At 42.2% G+C, this 22,601-nt stretch overlaps 1 protein-coding gene across 1 annotated transcript in view; it reads left to right on the forward strand.

Annotated features, from left to right (window-relative positions):
* The first annotated feature begins 307 nt into the window (after window positions 1-307).
* Cpb2 (carboxypeptidase B2) overlaps window positions 308-22,601 on the forward strand; it is a 43,538-nt gene continuing 21,244 nt past the window's right edge. The window contains exons 1-5 of the mRNA XM_036199971.1: window positions 308-447; window positions 13,635-13,710; window positions 15,317-15,441; window positions 18,658-18,766; window positions 22,428-22,529. Of these exons, the coding sequence (XP_036055864.1) occupies window positions 317-447; window positions 13,635-13,710; window positions 15,317-15,441; window positions 18,658-18,766; window positions 22,428-22,529 (543 nt within the window). The 5' untranslated portion in view covers window positions 308-316. The remainder of the gene's footprint in view (window positions 448-13,634; window positions 13,711-15,316; window positions 15,442-18,657; window positions 18,767-22,427; window positions 22,530-22,601) is intronic.

The following is a 22,601-nucleotide window of genomic DNA, read 5'->3' on the forward strand; positions in this document are numbered from 1 at the left end:
CCAAGGATACCTACTAATGAGGCCCAATACAAAAATCACAAATTTACTTAGAACATTATGAAACTTTTTGAGTTTGTTTTGTAACTCAATTGCGTGAACTTTGTATATGATGTCACAGTGTCAGGATTGAGATTGTCTAAATTAAACACAATGGTGTTCATTATCTTTTTTTGAGGATTTAGTTATCAAACAACCTAAGTATGTGTGTGTGTGTTTCTTTTAGACTGTGGAATGAAAGCTAAGTCAACCGAGATGCAGAAACCAGAGGGAACCCACCGTTATACTTTAACCAGTGTGTAAAGAAGACTCTTATGCAATGGGTTATCTGGGACTTTCTCCCTTAGGGAATTTTGCTGCTCCCCAAGCCACTGCTGAGATGAAGCTTTATGGCCTTGGAGTCCTGGTAGCCGTCCTCCTCTGTGAGCAGCATGGCCTCGCCTTTCAGAGGTAACACCAGGGTCCTAGATGGGGCTGGCTCCTTCTCACTTGTTTACCTCTCACAGAGCAGAAGCAGTTTCCTGGGCTGGAGAGAAAAGGATTACTGTGTGCAGGCAGGTTCTTTTGGAGACTTCACATGATTTGGGGGTAATAGGTTATCACTAGATTTGTTTTCATTTTCTGCTCTCATTTTTACCAGTATGATAAGTCTATTTAGGGGCTAAATAAATGGGATCTTGATGAATTATTGGTACCTTCACATATCACATGATTTATTATCTTCTTCCTGTCTTAACACATAGATGCATCAACTAAATACATGTATTATTTATTTTCATCTTGTACATAGAGCAGAGGAGGGAAGAGAGAGTAGAAATATGAAATAGATCTGGATTGTGCAGTTGTTGAGCATAGGCTATGAAAGGAAGTTGAGTTACAATGGACATAGAGAGGATCTTAGCTATTTCTTCATTTGCTTAGTAGAGTGATTTCCTGAGAGTATTTAACTGTAAACTGCTTTGAACACAAATGAATGCCTGTTAGGGCATAATAATACATGGAGTAACAGTTGCAACATACATGTCCTGTTATAACTAACAAGTCAATTGTAAGCTTTAAAATTTATATGTAATTTTGGAATTGTCTTACTTTTTCTTTGTTTTGCTTCTCTAGCCCTTTTCTAGTTGTCTTTGAGATAGGTCCTTGCCTCCCCTTACTGAATCACAGTGAGAAAACTGGAACATAGTGTATGTAGGTAGGGAAAATTCTACCCATAAAACCCTTTTCTGTGTCGTCAAACCCGTAGAATAATCAATCATTCTGGTACTATTGTATGTCTGAAGCTGTGTTTATAATAGCTGGTTGATTCTGTTCTGTTCAGTGTGAGTGTCAAGTACCAAGCAGGAAATTCCATCGTGAAAAAGTGGTTGTTAATGAATTGATACAAGGATCAGAATTGCTAGAACAGTTGGTAGCTCATATGTCTATATTTTATGTATAGTCAAGTAAATGTGCTTTTAAGATCTTTGTTGGTTCTAATGTTCCATAACCTAGTAATTGTCTTTTGTTAAAAGAAAGGTGGGTTGAAGTAGCAAATCTGATAATACCATCTCCAAGTTGCTCATTGATTATGAGGAGAGAGGGAGGAAATCCATTGTTATTTAGGAGTGTGTTTGAATCATATACCAGGCAGTTGACCAACTAAAACTACATGGAAAATGTTTAGCACTTGTACATACTTGGAGGACCCACAGGAAAAGGAGCAGCCACATGGGAGACAGAAACATGTCTGAGCTCTGGGCTCTCACCCTTGCACTAAAAAATAGTATGAGTGCCCCCCCCCCCCCCCCCCCCCCCCCCTCCCTGCAATGTTTCTGAGCTTTGCTTTTTTCAGGAGTAACCTATTACTACATCTGAAAGAGAAATTTAATTTCACTCAGAGCGACAGCCTTTGATAAGTCCTTATTTCTGGGGTTTAGAGTGTAGACCTTTCTGGAAAGCAGTAACCAGCTGGCATTTCCCCGAAGTTGTTCTTTGTTACTGTTTTCCTGCCCTGACCATTTTCCTAATAATGGTTTGTGTTCAAGCAATCTCCTCGTGGCTGATTTGTAGGTGCATTTCGATAACTCTCATCAGTGAAATGCCCTGGAACCGTGACAACAAACCAGCTTTGTTCAAGTCATAAATACCATATGCCAAAGAGGAAGACAGCTGAAGTTCCCATTTCCATATTCAGTTCATTTTAAGAGGCCAGATACGAGAAATGGTAAAAATAAAATACTAGCAAGACTCTTGTAAACAAAGTCCTTAACTGTATTGTGTGACGATTGTCTAAGTGAGGCAAGGCCCAGGCCATTGGAGAAAGGAGAATGAGAAACATGGATGGAAAAGAAGAGAGGGTTTAGAGAGGAAGGCATGGGCAGCATCATAGACCACAGCAAATGTGCTTTCTGTTGACATCATGTTCTGGCTGTGTATCTGTACCAGTTATTCTCTTTCAGTTATTAGTTCCACTGATACATTATTTTCCTCTCGAGGTACAGAACACCAGAGGCCCCCCAAACACTGCAAAACATGTAACAACACCACCGACTGGGACTGTCTATCCATCTATTTATCTATCCATCTATCACTCTCTACCATCTATATCAGCTCTCAATGTGTCTATCTATCTCTATCATTTGTCTTTATTAGCTATCCATCCATTTATCTATCATCTCTACTAACTATCTCCATTTGCTATCAATGTGTCTATCTACCTATCTACCTATGTATCTAGGTATCTATCATCTGTCATTCACCCTCTGTGCTTATACTTTTCATTCTATTTTTAGTGTAGGTTTTTTTTACTCAAATATTTCTTGTGCAAAAGCTGTAATTATGACTATAGAGATTCAACAAAACACACCTTTATTTTCATCTTTCATTGCCCCTGGGCATTCCACATAGTGGAATTATTTTTCCTGACTGATACACAGAAGCTCAGAAAAATCTCATGGCTTTTCAGCCTACTCTGAAGTAATTGGCAGACCTTGGGTTATATTAAAATGCCAAGTGTCACCATGCAGAAGTTAGAATACCATCTCCAGTGAAGGCACTGTTCAAAATTTTCAGTCTTTCCTGTTAGAAAGAAAAACTTAAGGTTTATTTAATGAATCGGTTCATTGGAGTGAAGAGAGTACCTTGCAAATTCCCCAGCTCCAGAAGCATGTTCAGAGGATACCTTCCTGTTAGATACAGAAAACAGACGTGCAGGGCGGAAGAGCGCACTTTATTGACTGCCTGGGTACTGTTTCAGCTGCTCTAACCAGGAAGCTCGGCCTCAGCTGCTGTTTGAGGCTGCCTCAACCTCATCCACCGAAACCACAGAACCAAAACCAAATAAGAAAATGCCTAAATCAGACTTTTTGTTTTCTTCCGGCCTGCGTGCTCAACCAATTTGCATTCAGGTAGCCAGCTCTCTCGTAAGACTCTGTCACACTTTTTTTTCTTTTTTTTTTTTTTGTGATTTATCTCACATAGTAGAATTGTATCTGTTTCTGGCCAAATTCCCCAGGAAGTAGACTCTGAGATGGAGATTGACATGCAGGCAGTTTCCTGGAAAGGGATGTCATCAAGATCTGTGGAGGAACAAGGGAAGAGAGTTTGGGATGGGCGTGGAGGTGTTGAACTGTGATGCTGTCACCACAGATGTGCTGCTAAGATCATCCACCTGTAGCAGGAATCTTAAAAGTGCTTATTAATAAAAACAAACCTGGTGCCAAGTACTGGCGTCAATGCTGGAAGATCAGGGAAGCAGAACAAGCCACAGCTTCCTCGCCTTGCCAGTTCTCCAGCTGATCTTGTTTCCTCAGACTGAAAGCTTCTGTGTTCTCATTCAAATGGATCTCAGCTGAACTGCTACTCAAAAGCCTAAAAGCTTAACCAGCTAAAAGCTTCTAGTTTCTGGTCTTCACGCCTTATATACCTTTCTGCTCTCTGCCATCACTTCCTGGGATTAAAGGCGTGAGTCACCATGCTTGGCTGTATCCTTGAACACACAGAGATCCAGGTAGATCTCTGCCTCTGGAATGCTAGGATTAAAGGTGTGACCCCAGATAAGTTTATTAGGGTCACACAATATTTTGGGGAACACAATACCACTATAGCCACGACCACTCCACCCTGTCCCCTGCCACACTGGTGCATTTTTAAATTTTCCCATCAGAGCTGGTGAGAAGGGTGTTTCAGGTCCCTCCCAATACACACACTGTGATAGCTTTTACCTTAGGAGCAAGGAACCATGTGGGGGCTGTGCCAACTCCCAGTATGATCGTTGTGATTACACAATGGGGACTGGGGAAATCCTTACTAGATCTGTGGATCTAGTACATTCACTTTGATTTGGAGTTAGTCTAGGGCTCCAGATGCCCAGAGTGGAATATCAGCATGGACCCTTCAGCCAATAGCTGCAGACCCTCAGAGTGTTTGAAGATCTCCTTTGTGCAGTGCTCAGAGTAGCTGGAGTTAACTGCCACAGAACTCTTGTTTAAAGGAGTCAAAATCCCTTTAGACCAGTGGTTCCCAACCTTCCGAATGCTGCGACCCTTTAATACAGTTCCTCGTGTTGTGGTGACCCCAATCATAACATTATTTCATTGTTGCCTCACAACTGTGATTTTGCTACTGCTATGAATCATAATGTAGATAGCTGATATGTGACCCCAGGAGGTCGCAACCCACAGGTTGAGAACTGCTGCTTTAGACACCTTATAGTGTCGGAGCTCTTCGGGGGAGTATCTGAATCCTCCTTCTGGCAAGAAAGTCTAGGTGTCAGTAGAGACTCCAGTGTGGGAACTAGACAATGGATTATGACATTCGGTTATGGTCGCTTGTCTTCAGCCCCATTCATTGCTCGTCTGTGACTTATTCTGATTGTAAAGATTGAGAAATAGTTTTATTGGCTATTCACCCGTCCTGGTCCTGGGAATGTTGTGTTCTCTTCACCCCAGAGCTCCCTGAAGGTCATGTCTTTCAGGCTACTGCTCCAATGTTGCCGTTCATTAGGGCAACTGTGCCCAGCTTGTTACCGATATGTGAGCCGAGCCATCCGGAACCAACAATGGGGGGGGGGGTCTCATCAGCTCTGTTGCTATCAGGAAGCTCCACTCTGTGGCAGAAGGTCCTACGTTGGCCCTCTGAATCTACTGCACTTCCTTGTCTGGCTTCCAGGACAGTCAGAAGGGTTAAAGCCACAGCATGGCCTGGCAGTGCAAATACTGGACATGACAGTCAAGGAAAGAACAGTTCCCAGAAGGAAATCCACGCTCATGGAGTTGGCGTTCTAGTTAGGTCCTTGGAGAGGGTCCTGACATGGATGGTTTTAAGTCCTTGGAGAAAACAATGGCTTGCACTAACTACACTAAACATAGCAGAATTAAAACTGGGAGGCAACTATTCATAGAATGAGACATGTTAAGATAAATATACTATGCCAGGGTGGCACTCTGTTTATTATAGTAATAAGGGACAGAGAGAGAGGCCCCACAGACCTGGGGTCCACTGTGCCTTCTTTAGTCAAGGAAGACTTCAATGTTTTGGTTTTTGTTTGTTTTTTCTGATTCAGTAAAATAATAAGATTTCATTTTTTTACTTTAAAAAAAAAAAGAAGTTAAAAAAACACTAAAATTATGCCACTAGGAGAAAAATCTCTTGAGCGTATCAGGAGCCTTCTTTCATGGATTTCTTATTCATTTATGTCTCTCTGTAGAACTCTACATCAGTTGGACAGCCTAATTGTTTTTTAAGTTTTTAGATCTTTCTTCTTTCTTCCTTCCCTCTTTCTTTTGTTGTTGTTGTTTTTGTTTTGTCTTGTTTTGTTTTGGAGACAGGTTCTCTCCATGTAGAGCTGGCTGGCCAGGAACTCACGGAGCTATGCCTCCCTGTGCCTCTTAAATGCTGAGACTAAAGGCTTGAGCCACCACCCCAGCTAGACCTTTCTCTTTAAAACAGTTGTGATTAGCTGTGTATAGTGGTGAATGCCTTTAATCCCAGATCTTTGGAGGCAGAGGCAGGCAGATTTTTGTGAGTTTAAGGCCGGCCTGGTCTACAGAGTGAGTTTCAGAACAGCCAGAGCTACATAGTGAGACCCTGTCTCAAAAAAAAAAAACAAAAAAACAAACAAACCAAAAAACCCCCAAACCAAGCAAACACTTGTAGTATGTGCAAAGCTCTAGATTTAATGCCTGTGATGCAAAGCAAACCTGTTTGCCTTCTCTTCTTCTCAGACAGCTTGCAAGCTGGGGTTTACAACATGTTCCTTGTCTATTCAGAACTTTCTCCTGCTTTTAATAGTTTTCTTTTCCTTTTCTAAATTATGTTTTCAAAATTAGGACCATATTTCAGTCTGCATCATGTTGTTTCATTCCATTATAATATATCAGAAAATCATCCCCCAAGTTAACTGTTATAAATCAAACTAATTCTTTATAACCAGAAAACGCCCCAGGATCTCTGCAAAATGTTTCCAGTCATTGACACTTTGAATAATGATTCAATGAAGAGCTTAAACATATGCCCTCAAGCAGTGGTTGAATGGATTATGCTAAACCTCTACCAGGGATTGACATCAAATTTGCCAGACTATTCTTTTACGAACCACTTTTTCCTCTTCTCAGTGATGTCAAGAATTCAGAATCATTTTGTCAGTTCTCCAAACAAAAGCCTTCTCTACTCTATTGTCAACCCTGTCTCTCTCTCTACTGCTAGTTATTGTGAGATGAAGTCCAACTTTATCAATATACTTTCAAAAATCTTCTCTATATGGAAAAAATCCTGAAATTTTTTCCCATCCTTGATGCCTTTTACCTGAGAAATTTTCATGTGACCCTGAGTATATAGGTCTATAAAAAACGTATACAAAGCCAGCATCTACCAAAAATAAGAAATCAAGAAATTTGTTTTAAAACAATTCTTCAATATATATAGAATTTTGTTGTTTCATAAATATGAAAAAATTTGCAAACTATTGAGATGGGTGTGTTTGTTTACTTTTACACAAAGGAGTAAGTGCTGCCGGAACATGATACTCCAGGATACAGAACATTTTCAACTTTATGTTAATCAGTATTTCAATTTTACGTAGTCAATGTTGAGAACGCTGCTTCACATAAATATTTCCTACAAAATGGGAGAAGTATGTTAGAACCATTTCAGAAATTGTTGGGAATTCTGTCCTAACCCCAAGCCAAAATTCATGTAATGGCCTTTTGTGAAACTCAAGTCAGTGACTCAGATAGCAAGTTGTAAACTCAGATATTTGAACACAATGCAACCCGTAGGTGGCACTGCTGTGGGGATGCTGAGGGAAAGGAATAAAGGATGTATTAAAACTCTTTTGTTTTCGGTCACTGAACTGCCGTGTTTTGAAAGAGCAGAAAACTGCCTGGGCCACAGTTCATGGAAACAGAATCTGGGCTCTGAGTTGAAGTGTTTCAGGCCAACCCTGAAGTCATGTCACAGCTCACAGGAGAGTGCTGCCACCAACATGCGGGTTCATCTGATATTTGATTTTAAATTTGTCTTTGGTCTTCATGCATTCAGAAACCTTTTACCGTTGCCAAAGTTTTAGGAGCTCCATACTCAAGTTCCGCGGCCTCAAATTAAACCCATGGTCTAAGAGGTAGGGATTCAGGAGAAGATTAACATAAGGCCCTAAACTTGTTTCTGTATAGTTACTATTCTTCTCTTTCCCCGAACACCCATTATTAAACTTGGAAGAATGAGCAGGTTGCCATTTTCCCAGCAGAGTCCTTTGACCTCCTGTGTTCAGCCTCAGACTGTGTTTTACTGTTACCTCAGACTGGTCTTGAACTCATGAAGCCCAGGCTTGCTGAGCACTTGCAATCCTACTGTCTCGACCTCCTCGATACTAGGTTGCTGGCGTGTACCACCACACCCAGCTCTAAAGAGTAATTTTAAATAAAACAAGGAAGAAATTATTTTTCTGATTTAAAAAGTATGCATTTTTATATTTCAATGATAATATTTGTCCAAAAATAAAAAGAAACCCCTCTCCTCTGGAAAATGCCCTGACATAGCTTGATTTTAATTTAGATACCACAGTTCTTGCAATGTTGCCCAGAAGTATAACTGTAAACCCGATAACCCTATTGTAGGTAACATATTCCACACATGCCTACAATTCCCCAACCCCTGCTTCTTTTCTCTATTTATATAATTATCTCCTGGAGCAAAATTGGATGGTAAGCTACAGACATGAATCTGCTAAGAAATCCTCCCTCTCTGAGTTAATGGTTTACACACATAAAGTCATCTGATACTGAGTCACACTAATGTGTTCCCCAGACTGCGCAAGCATCACTGGGAATTCCGAAGTCCTAGCAAGTGTAGCACTGCAGGAGAGAGTGCAAAGCTTCTTTTACACAAAGCAAATGTGAGGAAACAGATGCCATCGCGTCAGTACTAAAGCCAATCCACTCACCAAATTAAGAAAGTAAGAAAGAAAACCCAGGTGCTCAACCCATGAAAACATGTCAAGCCCACAACCATCCATCATGAACACTCAGCAAAGAGAAAAGACACCACCTACACTAAGGATTCTAATGGTGAAACCTTAAAGATTATAAATCACTATTCATCTCCCCTTCTACTCAGTATTTTGTAGAGTGCCAGCTAACAGGCTCATGTAAGAGACCCTTCCTCCAGCAAAGAAAGGCCCAAGGAACATTCAGATGAAAGAAGCATAGACGTGTGTATACATTTGTAATGACTTTGCAAAGAGAAAGATCTCCAAAGAACTACGTACATTAAAATGATCTCACATTACCAAGATATCTTAGTTCCCCTTCTAATCACTGTCCATAAACACAATGACAAAAGCAATTTAGGGGAGAAAGAGTTTATTGTTGTTCATAATTCCAGGTTACAGTCCATCATTGTGGGGAAGTCAAGGCAATAGGCACGTGCAACAGCTGGTCACAAACACACACACACACACACACACACACACACACACACACACACCGTGAAGAGCAGAGAGAATGAAGGCATGCTGCACCCAGCAGCTCGCTCCTCTCTGTACAGTCCAGGACTCAAGTCAGGGAATGTTGCTGCCCCCGGTGGACTGGGTCTTCCAATAACAATTAATGTAATCAAAACAATCCCTCTACATGCCAGCTTGACTACACAATTCCACTGGAGACTCTCTTCCCAGATGATTCCAGACTGTGTCAGGTTGATAGTTTCAACACCACACAATGGGAGTAGTAACAAAATCCATATCCCCAAATCAACTTCATTTGTGAATCTCCACAACAAAGGACTATGATATGGAATATTCCATTACCGTTTACAAAAGAAAAGTAGTGTTGTTAGAACAAGCATGATTTTAGAATATACAATAGATTCATGGATAAAATTTCTTCAAAAGACATGAAAAAAGGTCAAACTGGGAAATCTGTGGGTCTTAATGAGAAGACTTGGAATCGTGAGTCCATCCTCCCCAAATTATGAACCAATACATTCAATAAACTCATGGGTATTGATTTTTAAATTTTATGCCAAAAAGCAGCTCTCCCCAAGAGGCAAAGGAGTGGGAAGGCAGAGGAGCTCATTTTGTAAGATGCTGAGGATTAGTTGGAAGGTTGGAGTAACCTGCATTTGATCCCCAGGACAGTGTGAAAAAGCCAGGCATGGTGGCCTGTGCTGTTAGCCTCACACTGGAGAGACAGACAGACAACAAAACTCCGGTAAAGCACAACAGCCCAGAAAGAGCCACACTATATTGGTGAGGAGCGCCACAGATTATGCTACAACAGCTAATAGGAAGTCCTGAAATAGCCTTGCCCAATGCAATAAAGCCTCAATTAGTAGTCCATTTGTCTGTTATGATAACCACAAAATGCTTTCAACTACAGGCTTATACAACAGAAACATCTCACTGTGCTAGAAGCAGGAAGCCCACGGTGAAGGACAAGCAGAGTTCCCCCCAAAACAATGTCTTTCCACCAGGTACACAGGGCGGGAGGGAATGCTTGGGGTCACTCTCAGGCTTCTGGTATAGGGACACAAACCCTGTTCAAGAAGGCTCTGCCTTCTGACCTCTTCCCTTCCCGAATCCCTCACTTCTTAATGCCAATACTTTAGGGATTAGGATCTCAACATACAGATTTGAGAAGGACACAAGCCTCCTCACCATGACATTTTTTGTGTCACCTATCAATAGAAAACACAGGCTCTCCCTTGTACCTTCCATCCTGTGGGGGAGGGGAGGTGTAAACTGTTTCTATTATACAACTCTGTGTCTTGACATTCTTTGCTCCAGCCTCAGAAGAAGAGCCCATGCACATTCCCGTACATCCCAACTGGCTGAAACTCCAAGCCTCAGCATAGCCATGCAAAATCCTGGGGAGGCAACTTTTCTGCAGCCCAGGAAGAAGACATGGTTTGAGGCACGTTTTCTCTGTCAGCTGGTATGGAAACTTAACCCGTATCAATATTGACATAGATATCTACTGAAGGTTTTGGAGATGCTTAAATGATGAAATGATGTTTGCGATGGTGTCGAAAACCAGGTGCAAACACTGAAATGTTGCAAGGTAAAAATTTGTTTTATGCCCAGGCCAAACTTGCAGTCTCCTCAAGAATAGGAGATTGAAGCAGCCCTGACTAAGAAGTAGGGGAGCCTTTTTATAGTCAAGCTCAAGCCCGAGGAACATAGCAAGTGAATACAAAAGTGGAAATTTTTGCATTTAGTAATTTAGTCAGTTTTTGAAACATATGAAACATTTTACGGTCAACCAATTCTTGGAACATGCCATGAAACAATGTATGTGTGTATGTATTTATGACATGTAAATCACAAGATTATAGGAGAAGAACAAGTCATAAAACAAAAAAATCAAATTGACCATTAGCTTGGGACATGATTAGAGAAAAAACACCATAGGGAAAAATATAGAAATAAATCAGATTCTAACATTATGCTTAACTAGGAAAAGGAAGAAAAAAATGGAGTCAGCTGGCCTCTAACAATGTTAAGAGGGAAAGGAAAGAAGAGAGAGAGAGAGAGAGAGAGAGAGAGAGAGAGAGAGAGAGAGAGAGAGAGATTCCTTTGCTACATTTCCTGCCAATAACTTCCACTGGCTTGAAAGATGAACTAGGAAAGACAACGGGGTGGGAACTGGAGGGATGGTTTAAGGGAACTGGTTGCTCTTCCAGAAAACCTGGGTTTGATTCCCAGCACCACTGTGGCGGCTCACAACTGTCTGTGACTCCAGTTCTCGGGATCTGGCACTCTCTTCTGGCCTCTGTGGTCACTGCACACAAATGTCGGCAAAACACCCATACACATAAAATAGAAATTAAAAAGAAAGACCAAAGAGATAGATGTGACTATTATTGTGTCCCAAGGTTTGGAAAGAGCTCTTAATGCACACAAACCTGTAAAAAAATGATGGGTAAAAGTACATCTTCAAGAGACGCCAAAGATGTGGCTCAGCAGCAGAGCACGTGCCTAGCATGCGCAAGTCCCCGGGTTCAGCCCCAACACTAGAAAGAGCAAAAGAAAATTAAGTGGGGCACTAGTTGAAAACTGGTAGAAGACATTGTGAGAATCTGATAAGGATTACTACCCAGAAAAGAAGCAAATGACACTGGTCAATTTATTTTAAGGATAGAAAGGAATGAATAGAAAAAAATGAGTAAATAACCTGGATAAAAATAACACGTAAGTATAAAATTGGAACATAAATAATTGGAACATAAAAAAAAATATGTAATTGATAGGCCAGAAACTTAAAGTGAGTTAGTCAGAAAATTAAAATATAAGATCTCTGTGCTAGGTTGATTGGAGAAGTGAAATGGCAGATGTCGTCAAGTGTTGGCAAGAGGAGACCAAAGGAAACCTTTCCCACTGCAAATACAGAGGAATGAGAAAAGTAAAGGACTGCTTTGACACTGCCCTGTAAGATGAAAGTGAAGGGTATCTATGAATCAGCGAGTCCACTTGTGAGGAAGGTCTTGTAACATGTGAACTATGACAATAACCTTGAAAATACAACTGTAAAGTGAGGATAACATTCGGAGGGGGACATGTAATATGGCCTTTTAAAGTTCTAAATTTGTGGTATGTGCAAGGCAGGCACTCTACCACTGAGCTACACTCCTTACTTTTTCTAAAATAAAAATCAAATAAATCCAAACAATTCCTCAAGGATCCACACAGACAACAATCCACAGCTGTGTGTAAGAAGCACTACCATAAAGACAAACAAGAGATGAAAAGCAAGGGTGGAAAATGGAAGTCTTTGGGATGTAGGAATGTGAGAGAGGAGGAAAAGCCCACAGGGACCTCCAAGGATGTCAGTAAAGTCTCCCTGTGTCTTTCTCTTCCTGTGTGTGGGGGCGGATGGAGTTGTGGTGATGTTTGAGACAGGATCTATATAGCTCGGGCTGGCCTCTGGATTACAGGGTGTATCGTCACACACACGTGGATATCATGTGCCCCTCTGTGCCTGGATTTTCACTTCACATAATCTCTGTTATCAAACACAACAGAATCTCATTCTTTTAAAAATTGTTTGCCTTTAGTTTTTTTTATTTATGTGTATGAATGTTTTATCTGTATGTGTGTATATGTACCATGTACATACCTGGTGCTTAAGGAGGTCAGAAGTGGGCATTTTATCTTTCAGATCTGGACTTATGGATGGTTGTGAGATTTGTGGGTTCTGGGATCTGAACCTGAGTCCTTTGCAAGAGCAACAGGTGTTCTTAACCACTGAGCCATCTCTCCAACCCTTGGATCTCCTTTTTAAAAGACTTACTTATTTTATTTTACATGTATGAATGTTTTGCCTGCCCTGTAAGCATGTGAGCTGTGTTCATGCTGGGTGTCTGAAAAGATCAGAAGAAGATGTCAGATCCCCTGGAACCAGAGTGACAGGTGGTTGTGGGCTGCCATGTATGTGCTGAGAATTGAACCCGGTTCCTCAGCAGAGCAACAAATGCTCTTAACCACGGAGCCATCTCTCCAGCCCCAAGGATCTCATTCTTTTTAATGACTGGATATTATTCCATTGTGTGTGTCTGTGTATTTATCACATTTTCTTTATCAACTTATCCCCTGATGGACACTCAGATAGATGCCACAGCAGTGTCAGGAGTATTGCAACAACAACAAAAACAAACAAACAAACAAAAAAACAAACAAAAAACAAAAAAACCCCGAGAATCCACATGTCTCTCTGACATGCTAAATTTATTTCCTTATGCCCAGCAGGATTATCAGATCATATTCCAGCTCTGTCTTTACGTTTTTTGAGCAAACTCTGTGCTGCTTTCCATAATGGCTCTACTGATTCACACTCCCAGTGACAGCAAACTAGAGTTCTGCGTTCTCCATGTGCAAAAATAAAAGCAAACTTATTTGTTGTCTTTTTGTCCCACACAAGTCTTTGTACACCTGCACACACAGAAGGGAGAGGAGAGAGGCCAGTGCTCTGTGGACCTGAGAGCTGTGGTTTTGTGGTTGTTTAGTGGTACAGACTATAAGAGATGCTGTTGACCTTTTACACTGTCTACATCCTAAAATCTTTACATGTTGTTTCTGTCTCATGATGACCTAGAAGCTCCTTTCAGTAAATGTGCACCATTTTCACGTGGTTATTTAACCCAAACCCTGTTTTCCTCCCCAGTGGCCAGGTGTTATCTGCTCTTCCTAGAACCTCTAGGCAAGTTCAAGTTCTTCAGAATCTTACTACAACCTATGAGGTAACGTCCCCTAACTTACATTTACATTAGCTTTTTTTTTTTTTTCTGTGTGTGTTGTAAACTGTGTTCCCCCTCCAGTCCATCTGTATGTATCTACCTGTAACCACCACATGACCTTTTGTTTCCAGAACCAAACCTTTACCTGTGTGATTAGCTTTTCAGACACTTTCGTGGTATCACCTCAAAGCTGTAAGCAGGTCAGCACAAACTGCTAAGGTATCAGATGTTTGACAGTGTTTTGCTTGTAGAACAGTGGTTCTTAGCCAAAGAATAGGCACATAAGCCACAGGAAACTTTTATTAAAATGCCTGTTCCTGGATTCCATCTCCCTGAGAAGTCTGAGGTATAGAAGACTGGCAGAGCAGAGAACGAATAAACCTGTGTTTGTTAGAGATAGAGGTCAGATCAGTTCGGAGGTGCAAGTTTGGAGATGTAAGGGGGTGCTTACTAAGGATAAAGAGGAGGGAGGGAGCTGGAGGTGGTGGAGGTGCCTTCACTGGGGTGGGGGTGGAAGATGGGGGTGGGGTGGATGACTCTGCAGGAACTGCTTTGAGTCATGATTCTCAGACTCAAAGCAGTTCCCAAGCCAGGCAGAAGTAGCTGCCAGTACTTTGCTTTAGCAAAACCCTCGGTTACAAGAATCCTCTGGGAGGAAGGGCTCTGCATGGACACACTCCCAGTGTGCTGGTGGTATGAGCAGCAGCCCGGGGTAGCATGGCCTCAGCCTGAGGTCCTCACGTGGGTGGCCATTAGGAGTCCCCGCACCACTGACAGGAGCAGAACTGAGTGGGACATGTTCATAATCCTTTTGCAAGATAAAAATGAGACATTTCCACCAGAGAAAGGGTAAAAAAAAAAAAAAATCACAAAATTTATTTCATTTTGTTCTTCTCATTTATTCTTTAATTTCATTGATCAGTTAGCTTACAAAAAAAGCTGAGCTTTGCTGTGACATTTTCAAACATACATCACAATACTGCATCCTCATTTAAACCTTGGACTCTCATTGCTTATTCTATGCTGGGCATATGATTTTAGGCAAATTAGCTACGATCCTTAATTGGCTCATCTTTACAAAGAAAATAATAACATCTGCCCGGTTGATATTAAAATGATATTCTAATGAGCGAAGGAAATGAGTCTGAAAGCACTTTGGAGAAGTGCCATAAAATGAGAAAAATGTAAATATGCAGAGGCGTTAGATAAAGAAAGAGACACTAACGTGATAATAATATCAAACACATCTTTACTAAGCAAAATCAATGTGTAATCAAACTTCCTTCCTAGAGAGAATTTCATTTTTCTTTTAAGCACCTGAAACACATATCCAGCTCCACAGTAGAGTCATAAGTATACTCATCTTCTCATCAAATGTTAAGCATCTGGGGTGATCCAGGGCCTGTTTGACAACCAGAATGCCGGTGAATGAAGAGAGTTTCCCTGCCGGATGACTGTTTGTATTACTGTGTGTGGGGTGGAGACCATAGCTGAGAGGTGTTCTTGTCACAGACAGCCGTTTTAGAGACATGGCTTTTATGTAACTACAGATGCAAATGATGTGACTAACTCAGCTTTTGATTTACTGATCTCCTCCTGGAAACGGAAGGTTGTCCTCTGGCAGCCAGTGACAGCTGAATTCATTGAAAAGAAAAAAGAAGTCCATTTTTTTGTGAATGCATCGCACGTCGACGGTGTTAAAGCCCATTTAAATGTGAGCAGAATCCCATTTAGGTGGGTAACCTTGGCTACATCCATTCAACAGCTATGACAAACACCTACTGTGTGCTTGACCAAAACATGGTATAATTGCTTTGTGGGGGAAATGGAGTGAATTAAAAATGGTGGCCTGACAGTCTCTGAGAGACTAGTGATAAGACCTAAGACCCAACTTAGTGGCAATGGTTTAATCTCTTATCACTTCAATCCTTTATCTGAATTAACACTCTTCAGAACTTCTCATTCATCCTCTGTGATTACTCTATTCCTAGATCTAACAGGCACAACATTCATTCACTGTTTTTATTTATTATTTATTATATATATATATATAAAATAGTGGGCATACTTGCAAAGAATTTTACTGACTTTTATGTGCATAGGTGTTTTTCTTGAATGCATATCTGTGTACCATAGGTGCCCCTGGTGCCCACTGAGCTAGAAGAGGATATCAGTGCCCCTAGAACTATACATCTCAGCTGGTCTTCAGTCTACTTTGGAATCCTGAGAAAGTAGGCTCTAATACCAGTGAAGGAGTGCCTCAGCGTCAGGATAGATGAACTTGTCCGCAAGAGTGAGGGCAAGAAGGCAAAAAGCAAAAGCAGCTTGCTTTCTTCCATGTCCTTTATGTAGACTGCCACCAACCAGAAGGTGCAGGCCAGGTTAGGGTGGGTCTTCTGCCCTCAAATGATCCAGATTTAAGATGAGTCTTCCTACCCCAACTGATCCAGTTCACTGACACTTCCTCACATGCCCGCTGCTTAGGTTTTCCGTTAATTCCAGATGCAGTCAAGTGGACCAGCAAGGACAGCCATCACAGGAGGGTTTGTTATTGCACATAGCCCACCATGGCAGGGAAAGCATGGTGGCAGGAGCTGGTCATATTCCACCCACGGTCAGGAAGCAGAGAGCAATGAATGTTGCCGCTGGCTCCCTCTCTCCTCTGCATCCAGTCCTGGCTCCCAGTCCACGGAATACTGCCACCTACATTTAAAATGGCTCTTCTCTGGCTCAACCTACTCTAGAAAATCCCTCACATGCCCAGAAACCCATCTCTTCAGTGACTCTAGAGCAGAGGTTCTCAACCTTCCTAATGCTGCGACCCTTTAATACAGTTCCTCATGTTGTGATGACCCCCAACCATAAAATTATTTTCATTGCTACTTCATAAGGGTGATTTTGCTACTGTTAGGAATCATAATGTAAATGATATCTGATATGCAATCCCCCAAAGGAGTCTTGACCCACAGGTTGAGAACTGTTGTTGCAGAGGCTGTCAAGTGGACAGTATGAACCATCACACTGTGGTAGGCTTTAGGACATTTCTTGGAAAAGGAGACAAATCTGTCACCGAATCTTTCTTCTCAAAGTTAGCGAATGTTTCTGAAGATCTAGCCCTGAACGAGAAAGATGGTCTGACTTGGCAGCTTGGCCCTCCCACTCAGTCACCTCTGTGTCCTTGTAGAAATTATAAATGCAGGCTGGAAATAAAATGACACTGACCACAGATCATAAGTGCCTTGAAAACGTTTTTTCAAAACAGTGTATTGAGTGTTGTTTCTGTTCAGAGTCCATTCCCTCTTTTAGTTTCTCTGGTTTACTTTCTACTCTCCTGATCCACTGCCCAGAAACCAGGGTCCCTTGCTGTCCTTTTGTGTTTCTTGAGGCCAGAGTCTTATGTGTCATGATGGATATCCTCTGTATCATATGCTGGGAAAATTATTGATGACTTGTTAGAGGTATTTACTGCCCCTTCCTAGGAACTGTGCAAGGTAGATGCACTTCCCAGATACAGGTGGGAAAGCATTGAAAGGTTCATTTTATTTTTATTTTATTTTTGTGTGCGTGTGTATATTTTGCCTACACGTATGTGTATGCTCCACCTGTGTGCAGTGCCCACAGGGGCCAGAAGAGGGCACCAAAGACCATGGACTGGAGTTAGAGATGGTTGTGAGCAACTATGTGGGTACTGGGAGCTGAAACCCAGTCTTATACAGGAGCAGCCAGTGCTCTGCACTGTCTCTCCAGCCTTGAGAAAAATTCTTTTAGCTTACAAGGAAACTTCCCAAAGTCAGCCAGTTGAAACATGGAGGCAGAAGTCAAACTCAAAACATCCAGACATCAAAGTCTTGGCTTTTAGCCATTGGCCTAAATATAGTACTTGCCTAGTTAGAAGAGTAAGCAAGCTAACAGCCGCAATTTTATCTTTCCCTGTATCTTGATTTGCAAAATATTTGGTCATCTTTCATCCTGCACAACATCTGGGATACATCTGTGAAGCACAAGAAAGAAAGGCAGGCCGCTTCTCCTGTGTCCTTTATTGAAAACTGAGATATTGATATGATTGAAGCAGGTGTCCATCAACCTCTATATTCTAGTCAGATTTCTGTGCTGTGATAAACGCCAAGACCAAAAGCAGCCTGGGAAGGAAATGGTTTATTTAGTCTTACATAATTATAGTTCATCATTGAGGGATATCAAGGTAAGAACTCAAGGCTGGAGTTTGAAACAGAAACCATAGGAGAGTGCCGCTAACTGGCTTACTCTCCAGCTTTTCAGCTACCTTTGCTAAACAGCCCTGAACCATCTGCCTAGGGATGGTGCCACCCATAGTGGGCTGGGTCTTCCTACCTCAACCAGCAGTCCAAACAACGTCCCCGCAGACTTGCCCACAAGCCAGTCTGGTGGAGGCAGTTCTTCAGTTGAGGCTCCCTCTGCCCAGGTGTCAAGTTGACAACCAAGATCAGCCATCACAGTTTTCCTGGAAAACACACTGAAGACTACCCTGTCAAGAAATAGAGATACTGTTGGGCGGTGGTGGCACACACCTTTCATCCCAGCACTCGGGAGTTAGAGCCAGGCGGATCTCTGTGAGTTCGAGGCCAGCCTGGGCTACAGAGTGAGTTCCAGGACAGGCACCAAAACTACACAGAGAAACTCTGTCTCGAGAAGGAAAAAAAAAAAAGAAATAGAGATATTGATAGAGGAGGGTAAGATCTGGATAGTCCTGAAGCTGTACCTCTCCTCCTCTCCCCCATGTCCACAGGGCTCAGCTAAAGAGTTTTGTGGGGTCATCTCGTCTCCATTTACAGATGTGTCGTTTTACTTGCTAAACTGCTCATTAGACCTGCTGGCAACTCTCCCCCAAGCTCACATTCTGTACCTGCTACGGGCCATATGGGAAGGCCAGCACTGTGCTTGCAAACCACTCACCTTCTGCTTTGTCATCAGCGTCCTGATGGAGGATGTGGAGGGTCTAATTCAGCAGCAGACCTCCAATGACACCGTCAGCCCCCGGGCCTCCTCCTCATACTACGAACAGTATCACTCCTTAAATGAAGTAAGTCACCATGCCGTTCCCGAAAGGTACTGTTTTTTATTTAACCGGGATTGCCATTTCAACCATGAGGAATTATCAAAGAATCATATCCAACCACATTTAGGATGATTAAATGATGGTAATTCATCCTGTTGCTGGCCTCTCCTCTGGGAAGGTTGCCCCCATATTTGACCAATTGGCTCCACAGCAGCATGTGTATCTAAGGCTGAGTATCTCACACTCCTAGGACTAATCCTAAAAATATTGACTGCTAAGAACAGCAGAAAGTGAAGAATAGGACCGCTACAATGAAACTGCCACAAAAATTACAATTACGTTAATTCTTAATGAATCATCATCAGATTATCAATTCACCTCAAAGAAATAAAGTGATATATTCACTTATATTTAATATGCTACAAAGGAATGCATTTAATCCTGCTGGGTGGGAACCTTTAAATCAGGAGGTCTTTGACTGGGTGCCTAAAAAGAAAGCAGGGACCACATCTCAGACTCAGGTAATAAGAATCAATTTTATATTTCATCTCTGAAATCATCCGCTTCTTTCCAGTTGGTTAATCCAGAACCCTGTCTGCTTTCAGAGCCCGTGTGCTTGGCTGATTGATGCGGGTCTTACATGTTTACACCATCACATTATTTCTCTTTAGAGCGTACATCTATCTCTTCTTAGGCCACTCCCCTCTAACCTCTGTCACCAGCAACACGTGACAGACTTGATACAGAGGCAAGGTAGGATTTTAATAGGTAGATGGGGGCTCCTTAGCCAGGAGGGTTTCAAAATACACTTTCTAATTATTTTGTTCCAGAAAGTTCTATTGTCTTACCATATACCCACGAACGACTTGGAATGGCAAACAAACATACTCCATGAGTGCATTCATTTGCTAGGGATTCCATAGCAGAATGACACAGACTGTACAGACGTTTTTCTATTTCATATTTCTGGAGGCAAGAAGCCTAAGATCTTGGCAGTCTTTGGTTTTCTTCTGAAGCCTCTTTCTTTGGTTTGGAGTCAATTGTTTCCTTGTCCTCAAAAGGTGTTCTAGTTTTCTTTCTACTGTTGTGATGAACGCCATGACCAAAAGCAACTTGGAGAGAGAAGGGTTTACTTACTTTACATGTTCTGGGTCTCAGTCCATCATGCCGGGAAGTCAGGGCAGGAGGTTAAGACAGGAACCTGGAGGCAGGAACTGAAGCCATGGAGGAGTGCTTCTTTTTGGCTTGCTCCCTATGGCTTGCTTAGTCTGCTTTATTATGCCACCCAGAACCACTTACCTGCCTGGGGGTGTCACTACCCCCAAGGGACTGGACCCTCCTCTACCAGTTCATAGTCAAGAAAACGCTCCCACATCCCTGCTTACAGCCAAGTTGATGGAGGCATTTCTCAATTAAGCTTCCTCTTTCCAGATAACTCTAGCCTATGTCAAGTTGACAAAAGTCCAATCAGGACATGTGGCTTTTCTCCGTACATTCCCATGTGACTCCTTCGGTCCTAATCTCTCCTTTCTTGGAGGAATACTGGTCAGACTGGATCAGTGCCTCCTTTGAACTTCAGTACAATCACATTCTATGATACTGAGCATCGGGGCTTCAACATATCAGTTGGGGAAATATACTGTATCATCACCATGATATTTCAGAAAGCATTTTAAATCTCTCCTCTCCCTACTCCAAATCCTTTCTAAGAGGCTCATGGGAAATGTGGTGATTTTACTCTTAGGAAATTCTTTTATCTCTTCCCTTTTCCTTCTACTTATGGTAACCTGAACCTGCCCTCCACTCAAGGTGGTCTAGTAAGTTCATCAGTGATGCTGACTCCATTCAACTCTGTTGGAGGAAGTCTGCTGAACCATTAGTGCTATAGCATTAATGAATCTATGTACTAGCTTCCTCAGAGGCATTCACCCCTGGATAACTAATTTAGGAAATGGAATTCTAGTGAATTCCATTTGGTGGTTAAGTCTCTGACACCGTAGAAACTGATAGTGTCAGAAGTTGGTGAACATGCCCTTTCAGGAGCGTCTTTGTCCCCAGCATTGGTACAAGAACTCACACGTGCTCTTGCTGTTTAAGCCACTACAAGAGAACCTGAGGTAAATGATGCTCCTGTTGCCATCCTCCAGGACTGCTGTGTGAAATCATCACTAGGAAAACTCTCGGAGATAAAACCAAAGAGTTGAACATCATGAGTTCAGAAGGTCCAAGAGTACCTGGGAAGTTGGTCTGTATTAAGATATGACCAAGTTTGGTCCCAACTATCCCAAATCAGATGGCAATTCAATACTTGCTTTAAAGGAGTTGCTAAACTCAGCCCCAGAAATTACTTTTTTCTCCCATTGTAGTTTCCATAGAGCCTCAAATGCTGCTGGACTTCTGTGCTGGAGAGAGTCCGGAATGAAGCCACCTCTCCTGGTAGAGTTGTTTCCTTCAGCTTACCCTCATATTTGCCTTTCGTTATCACAACAATCTCACAGGTTTATGGTGGGAAACAATAATGCTGACATCTTTCCTGTGTAAAAATGGTGCCCAGGTTGCCTTGGTCCTGAAAAGTAAATTTGTATGTGTGTGTGCGCGCATGCCCATGTATGTACATGTGTTTGGAGGCCAGAGAGAGGTCTACATTTGTTATTGTCTTCAATTGCTTTCCACATTATTTTTTGAGATGTAGTTTCTGGATCTGTAGCTCGCTGACTCAGCTAGACTGGCTGGCCAGTGAGCTCCAAGAATCTGCCTGACTCTGTCCCTCCCAACATACTCCCCCTCTCCAGGTTTAGGATTTCACAGGCATGCTGCCACGCCCAAACTTTTTACAGGTGCTGGGGATCTGAACTTGGGTCGTCAAGCTCACTCAGCAACCACCATAGCAACAGCAATCCCCAGCCTTGAAAAAAAAATTTTTTTAAGCCTCATAATGTTAGCTCCAGGATGCCTGGTAGGAGGACCCCATACATAGAGATAGAGTCTCAATGTGATATGCCTCTAAAAGGAACTCTTGAATGGGGCATGGCGGCTCAAAACCACAACCTCAGTACTCAGAAGGCGGAGGTGGGGAGATGACAAGTTCAAGGCCAACCTGGGTTACATAGGAGATCCTGTCTCAAAAGACAAAACATCAAAGAGTCCAAGGCCTAGCTCAATGGTAGAGTGCTTGTCTATCACGTACAAGGCCCTGCATTCAATCATCAGCTCTAGACAATGGATACACAATAATGTCTGGGCTGGAGAGCTGGATCGGCAGTTAAGACACTGGCTGCCCTTCCATGGGACCTGGCTTTAATTCCCAGCACCCACAGAGCGGCTCACAACTGTCTGTAACTCCACTTTCAGAGGATCCAATGCCCTCTTCTGGCCTCCACTGGCACCCAAATGGTGTACAGACAAACACCCATAGACACAACATAAAATTAAATAAAAGCCAATCATTTCCAAGGCCACATTTTAAAGATTAACTCTTTGTTCTACGCTTCTGAGAAACCATTTCACTTTTCCCCTAAAATTTAGATTCTTTTCAGCAGAGGAAATACTCCATCCCCTGTGTTTTCAGTTCTCCTATCTGCAGAGAACGGAGAGGGATCTCCTGTCTGCAAGGAAACTAACTACTGTGATCAGCGATGTCCTGAGAACTTGTCCTGTAACTAACCTGTGGTTTCTGTCCTCATAGATCTATTCCTGGATAGACGTTGTAACTGAACGGTATCCTGACATGCTGCAGAAAATCTACATTGGCTCATCATATGAAAAGTACCCACTTTATGTGTTAAAGGTATGTGGGGAGAGTCACTTAGAGGGGATAGTAACCATGCAATGATGTGTGTTATAGCTTAGTTCTACTTTT

This window comes from Onychomys torridus, chromosome 9, assembly GCF_903995425.1.
Source record: "Onychomys torridus chromosome 9, mOncTor1.1, whole genome shotgun sequence".
NCBI lineage: Eukaryota > Metazoa > Chordata > Mammalia > Rodentia > Cricetidae > Onychomys > Onychomys torridus.